Source organism: Fulmarus glacialis, unplaced genomic scaffold, assembly GCF_000690835.1.
Source record: "Fulmarus glacialis isolate BGI_N327 unplaced genomic scaffold, ASM69083v1 scaffold36744, whole genome shotgun sequence".
Classification (NCBI taxonomy): domain Eukaryota; kingdom Metazoa; phylum Chordata; class Aves; order Procellariiformes; family Procellariidae; genus Fulmarus; species Fulmarus glacialis.
This window is the reverse complement of record NW_009210542.1, coordinates 8,621-15,442: the sequence shown is the minus strand read 5'-3', so window position 1 is coordinate 15,442 and position 6,822 is coordinate 8,621. Positions and strand designations below refer to the sequence as shown.

Below are 6,822 nucleotides of genomic sequence, written 5' to 3'. Positions count from 1 at the left end.
ACACAAAAACCCCAAAACCAAACTGCAACTGCCAGTAACTAACTCTACCTCTAGATTCTCTAAGTTTTCCCAGTTGCCTAAGGCATGTCCTGGCCTAAGTTTCCCAGGTCTTCCTGGCTATTGCTTTGTTCTTTGACAACTGTGCAAAACTAATATTCTTCCAGTTGCCTTTGAATACCACAAATATTTCACCTATGCTGAAACCTAACATCAGAAGATTAAAAACCACCAGTCAAGCCTCTGAGGATTATTAAACATGAGGTATCCAGGCCTGCTGGTTGTAAATTTTTAGACAACACATCCTAGAAGACTTATGTTCCTTGGTGACACCTGGCTTAAAGGGCAGCTCTGCCTCTTTCCACCCCACTAGCAGGTGCCCACTGTGCTTTGCTAGCTTACTTGTGCTTTTGCTTGTGCCCTCATAAGGCCACTACATCCCAAACCACTCATGCAGCACAGCTCTGCACTGCACTCCCAGTGGACATAACCTGATAGACAGGAGTGAATTACAGCCTGTCTTATCCCAACGGAGGAAAGGGGAGATAGGGCCAAGACTTGAGTTATTGGGAACTACAGTCACTGCAACTCTTATGCTCCAGCAGAGACTTTCTTATGGACCCTCCCTGAGGAGCTTGAGGAAGGTGGAGCCTCTATTAAGTGTGAAAGGAAGCATGAGCTCTATGGCCCAGCCCAGCATGAAGAATATTTCAGTACCTGGAATTTGGTCCAGCAGCTGGGGCTGCAGAACTGGTAGACAACTCGGTCTGTCTTGTTGTAATAGCAGGGTTCAGATAAACTCTTTCTGCAGAAGCTGCAGGGTCTAGGGGGACCTGATGAAACAGACAGGAGTCGGTGAGGGCAGCAGCACAGGACGTGGGACCGGATTCTGAGGATGGCATGCAAGCTACTCACTCATCCTCAGTCTGTCAAGCTATTATCAAAAAGCAAGGGACAAGAACACCAGGAAACTAAGAGCACCAGATTCTGCTAGGACAGAAATGTTAAACACGGATGGAGAGCAGAGTGGTTCAAAGAAGCTACCCTGGCTCTACAGGAATTTGGACAAAACAGGCTGCAATTCTTGCACCAGAGACCATACCCATTCCTGGACACCCTGGTACTCCATATAATGGAAGGGCAATGCCAGCACAGTATGGCACTACAACTGCTTCCTGCATTCTCAAGAACAACAATGTATACTACTCCTCAGTATTAAGATGTCTACATGCTGGAAGGGTTCCTTCCACTTGTCTCACTGGACTCCTCCCCAGGCAAGCAACATGCCTTCTTTCAGTCTCATCCACAAGCAATAAATAATACTAAGGAAGGAATAAGAGTGGAGAGGTGACTGATTCCCTGTACATAGGTGCTCTTACCAACCAAGCCTGACTGCTTCACTTTGTGGGAGGTAGTGCAGCAAATGGAGCAGAACAGGCCCATCTTGCCACTGCGATCCACGTTGGGCAGCATGTCAAAGTTCTTGCACAGCGTCTTGCACCACATGCATGGGTAGACCCGAGTGTTCTTCTGCAAACACAGAGCAGAACAGAGCTGCCAGGGAGACCATCACAGCCAGCAAGGTCTGACCTTCATATCCCTCCCTACTACTGGATCCACCACAGGGCAGCTCTCCTGCAGGGAATGCCTGATGCCAGAGCCAGGCTCATAGTCTGCAGGTTCAGGTGGTGGTAGCAAAAAAGGCTGCCTTTGGCACCTCACCTTCCTGTTTCAAGGGTACCCTGGCAGGAATAAAGAGCTTGGCAATCCCATCAAGACAGTTAAGTGAAGCCTGCTCATGCCACAGAGGAACATATCCAGCCAAGCTTTGGGGAGACATCCAAAAGAAGCCAGCCCATGCTAACTGCATATACCAGTGTCGCTGCACAGTCCAGCTTACTGAGTGCCTGACCCGTGCTCAGGTCCAAGATGGGCCCCACGCAGAATAAATAAATTTTGTTTGCCTGCTTCAAAGTTTCTCCACAGCAATCTCTTAAATGTTTTGTCAACAACAAAAGGCCAAGGGGATTCAAGTCACCTGCTATTGCATAAAGTGCCCTGTGCCACACCGAGCAAAGGAGCTGTGTGCCCACGGAGACCCCCCACCCCAGGCAGCTGACTCCACACACCTTCTTGTAACTGTTGAGACAGGCAGAGTTGCAGAAGCGTTTTTGCTGGCCTTCGTGGAAGAGGTACTCCAGGGGCAAGCCCTTGTTGTAGATGTAAAGTCCGCAGTTGTCACAGCAGTTGGTTTTCAGCCCCTTGGTGGCCCGGAACTTGGTGAAGCAGGCGTCGCTGCAGATGCGGTGAACCACGTTCCCATTGCTGACCTCATGCTGGATCTGCAGACACATCATTGCTGTCACTCCCCCAAACTACCACGTGCCTCCTACTGACATGTGTGCACCACTACTATCATGGCCCTTGGGATAACAGGCTGTTACACTAAAACTCGGACAAGTGCCATACTGGAAGGTGGTGTGGACTCAGGCTGGCCTCCTCTCTCCAATTGGCAGAGCGGAGTGGCAGGAAGCAATGAGCTTCAGGGTGGGGAGAAGCAGAAGCCTTATTTCTTCTGCTGGAATAAGGGCTGGTTCACAGTAACAAGGAAGGACCTGGGAGTGAGCCCAAGCCAGCTTAGGGGCTAAGGCCTCACACCACAGGAGAACCTGGCAAACACCCTGCAATGGTCCCAGGCAGGGCCAAGTGCTGCAGGTCACAAGCACCTCATCCAGGTCATGGGAAGGACAAGGGATTTGTTTATACCTCGCCAGGTTTGTGGCAGACGCTGCAGCGGCTGGTGTCTGAGGCATCTGCAGACTGAGGTGCTGGTCTGTGCTGCTGTGCCTCGTAGAGGGAGAGGCAGACAGAGGTGCAGAACTCGTGGAAAGAGCCACCTGAACCGATCTGGACAACCACAGAGTCCTTGGTGTTCCAGATCTCCCTGGGGATCAGGAGGGGATGTGTTAGTGCAGGGACACATCAGTCCTGTCACAAAGGCACAGGATGGCACACTGCAATGCACAGGACTTTCTGGTGTCCCAAAAGGGTGGCAAGAACGGTCTCACAGCAGCTTCTGTCCCAGCCCAGAGGGGTGGTGCCTGAAGACAGAGCACCCGGGAGGTTGTTTTGAGAGGAGACTGGGATATGGGGCATTGAGCCCAGGGACAGGCAGGGAAAGGCAATAATGTGAAGGGGGTGTAGGGAGCATGGATATGCGGTGTGTGAAGGAAGACATGGGGCAGCAGCTGGCAGTGGGCAGGAGTGATGTGGGTGAACGAGGGTCACAGGGATGGGGACTGGCAGGTAGGGCTGTGGGGCAGGTGAATGGGGTCACAAGCATGGGAGCATTGAGGAAAGGGGAATGAACACACACTTTTTACAGAAGGTGCATATCTTCTTGCCAGGTGGTTTTTTTGAGAAGGTGGTGAGACAGGAGCTGGAGCAGAAGAGCTGAGGGAGCCCTTTACGCTGGTAGGCAGTTTGGCCCTTCTGCAGTGGGGTCCGGCAGTTAGCACAAGTCATCTTGGTGACAGTAGAGCGGGCAGCTCGCTGAGCCATTTGAGTGCGTAAAGACATGCGAGTTGAGCGTCGCGTACGAAAAGGAACAAAATCCTCATCGTTGGGATCATCCACCATTGCATCAGAGTCTTCGTCAGAGACCGGAACTGCAGAGCAGCAGAGAAAGATGCACAGAAATCCCTCATTAGGAATTAAGACAGAAGCCTCTGCCATGAGACACATGCTGGGGCTTTCTGGGGTCACCTTTCTGGAGTCCCTCAACATGCTTTGTACCTGTCTGGGTAGAATAATAAAGGGACCCTTAAAAGATATTCTGTTGGAATTGGAGGTGAGTCAGGAGCTCTTTAAGCAAACTGGGCTTAAGTACAATTCCTTTCTAGGAATTCACGATTTGCCAAGGTTGAGCAGAAGCCCAAAGTATGAACATTTACAGCAGAAAACCCTCCAAGAACCGTAGACCTTAAAGGGAACAAGCTGGATTACCAGCCTTCAGCACAGGCAGGCAATGAAGGAGCAACACACAAATACTAGGGAATGGCAGGGTGACACTCAACATCTCAAAGAACAGAGAGCTCACATACTTCTGCAGGAAAATCCCCAAAATGCAACCTTCCTTCAGATAGCCTGCTGCCATAGAGACAAAGGAAGAAACTTCCTGGCTGAGGAGATGGAAGATGGATTTCCTGGGGACAACCCCAGCATCTCATCCTATTACTTGGTGCTTGGTGTCCACACACCACTGTAAAAATACTACAACCCTCCCTTCAACCTAAGTGCCCTGAGAAAGCAAGGCAAGTATCCCAGGATGAAGACTCATGGGGTGAAGGGAGGAAAGTCTGCACAGAAGCTCCAGAGTTCCCACTGTACTCACACCGTGAACCACCTGCTCACAATGGTTCTGTTACACTAAAACTTCTGGCTGAAAACAGGCACAGTTACTCTGAGTTACTCACTCAGAGTTGCTCAGAGTTACTAGTTACTCACTGCTCTCAGAGGAGTTCACAGTTTCAGGCCTGGCAGTTTCTGATCTTCTGGCTCGTTCACTTCTTTTCTGCTCCTAGAAGACATACAGAAAATACTTAGGCTAACCATCTACTAGGATAACCATGGATAAATATCCCAGATCACGGTGGAGTTCCAACTTCTGGGATTTGCTTTCCCAATAACCAGGCTGAAAATGGATAAAACTCCATAGATACCTGACCAGAGTTGGCAAGATGGGGGAGAGGGGGAAGTAGGTTTATGAGAATAACATTCCAGCTGGGGGTAACAGGGACACATTGAAGCCACATTACAGCACAGTGGCAGTGCACAGGGATCACTCTGTCACAGGAGACATGCAAACTCCTTCCCAGAGGGGTGACGAGACAGCCAATGTCCCTCACAGAGTTTGTCAACAGCCAGCCACCCTCTATGCTCCTGTAGCATATGTACTTGACTGCATTATCCTCACCTTCTCAGTTGGCAGCTCGCTTCCCTTCCCAGACAGGCCTTCTCCTGGAACAGAAGCACAGAAGAAGCTTGCATCTAACATCTTGCTTTTCTCCAACAGAAGACAGGTGTTCTTCAGATGCAGCCACCCTTTGGGTCAGTCTGCACATGAAGCCTCAGACAGTCCTGGCTAACAAGCACAGTCATGGTGGTGATCAGACATAGGAAAGCTCCTAAACCTACCACCTGTAGTTAAGAGATCCAAACACGCAGCTTGGGAGGAGTTCTGTAAGGGGGAGACCTCCCTGCATGGGGGAGGCACGCTAGGCAGTTGTCTCCAACTGCTTCTGACCTGAGCATCTCCTGAGGATGGCCAGCCTGGGCAGAGGGACTTTGCCTATTGGAAACACCTTCTCCTGGTGACCCTCAGTTCCCATAAAGACTCCAGTGATGAAGAGTGTGAGCTAAGCTGATGCACAGCCACAGCTTTATCAAGGAAGCTCCTAGCTGACACAAGCATTGAAAATCAAAGTTAAAGCTATGAAAACCAGAGCAAGAGCTTGTGTGCACCAAGGGAGCACCTTCCAGAGCATTATTCCCTGTAAGCAAGACACTGTCCCCAAATCTAGCCCATCAGTAGCACTGACAATTTCCATAGCAGGAGACGATGGGAAAAGTTGGAGCACAAAACAGACTCCAGCTTCTGCAGTGTGCAGCAGGATGACCTCCTGAGCAAAAGGAAGACAAGTTCTGTGGAGATAACAACCTACCTGCTGGTGGTGAGGCTTCCTGTGCTTTCAGTACACTACTTTCTTTAAGCGAGTTGTTCCCACTATCATCCCCTTCCTCTGCCTGGTTTTCCTCCATGGGCTCAGGGGGCAAAGCTGCAGTACTGTTGTCCGGGCTCAGTTCCACCTCTGCTTCCCCTGCCAGCCCTTCCCTCTGCATGGGTGAGCTTTTCCTTGGTGCCTTCAACCTTGTCTTCTTTGTCTGTTTAATATTGAGTTGGGGGGGGGGCATTGGCGGACATGAGGATTGTGCTGTGATTTCTTCCGTGGCTGGGGCACTGCTGAGGTCCCCAGAGTCAGGAGCGGGCTGCCGGGGCAATTCAGGGGCGTTGTCATCAGACAGTGCAGGAATAGCAGCAGCAGCACCATCTTCCTTTAGGTCCCCAGAATAATTTTTTGGTGCATCTTCCCCTTCTTTCCATGTTTCTGGAACAAGGGCTTCTCTAGAGAGGGCAGAGGCGTCCACCGGTCCATTCTCCACATCCTGGGAAGGATGTGCCTTATACAGCCCATCCAGACCCTCCGATTTATCTAGTTCCATCAAGTTAGCAGTTTTATCCAAGTCATCTAAGACATCAGGTTTCTCCAGCATATCCAAGACACTAGGTTTATCTAGAACGAGGTCATTTGATTTGTTTAGTTCAGACAGGCTGTCTGCTTTCACTAGAAGGTCCAAGTCCCCATCTACAGTCATCTGCTTGGATTGATCCCAGTCGGGGGGCTGAAGAACTGAAACTTCCTGGGTAGAAGCTGTTTGAGAGCCCAGGAGATCTTCCCCAAATTCCATGTCAGCAGGGAGATCACCAATAAGTGGTTTGTCAGGCAAGGACAAGGGGTCCAAAGATCCCGAAAACTCACTGGAATCCATTTAAAAGATGGCCACTGGAAATGAGAGAGACTTGCAAGTTAATGAAAAGTAGTCTAACACAGCGCATGAATTGTCCACTCTTCTGAACACTGTTGGAGTAAAACAAGGCCCGGTAATACTGCTAGCCATAACCAGGATACCAGCAGGTTAATCACAACTACTCGTGAGGTTACAAAACTCTAAGGCCAAACAGCAGCAGCGGGACGCAGCAGTTTG

General features: G+C 50.2%; 1 protein-coding gene across 1 annotated transcript; it reads right to left on the bottom strand.

Moving 5' to 3' along the window:
• Nucleotides 1-714: 714 nt before the first annotated feature.
• On the bottom strand, nucleotides 715-6,606 carry LOC104076367 (zinc finger MYM-type protein 3-like; the record flags this gene model as incomplete). The annotated part of the gene is made up of 8 exons (XM_009577204.1): nucleotides 5,721-6,606; nucleotides 4,973-5,016; nucleotides 4,504-4,576; nucleotides 3,374-3,665; nucleotides 2,764-2,941; nucleotides 2,127-2,339; nucleotides 1,377-1,527; nucleotides 715-830 (listed from the first exon to the last, which is right to left on the bottom strand). Coding segments are annotated over exons 1-8 (1,953 nt in total), but the record flags the coding sequence as incomplete, so codon positions are not given.
• Nucleotides 6,607-6,822: the final 216 nt, after the last annotated feature.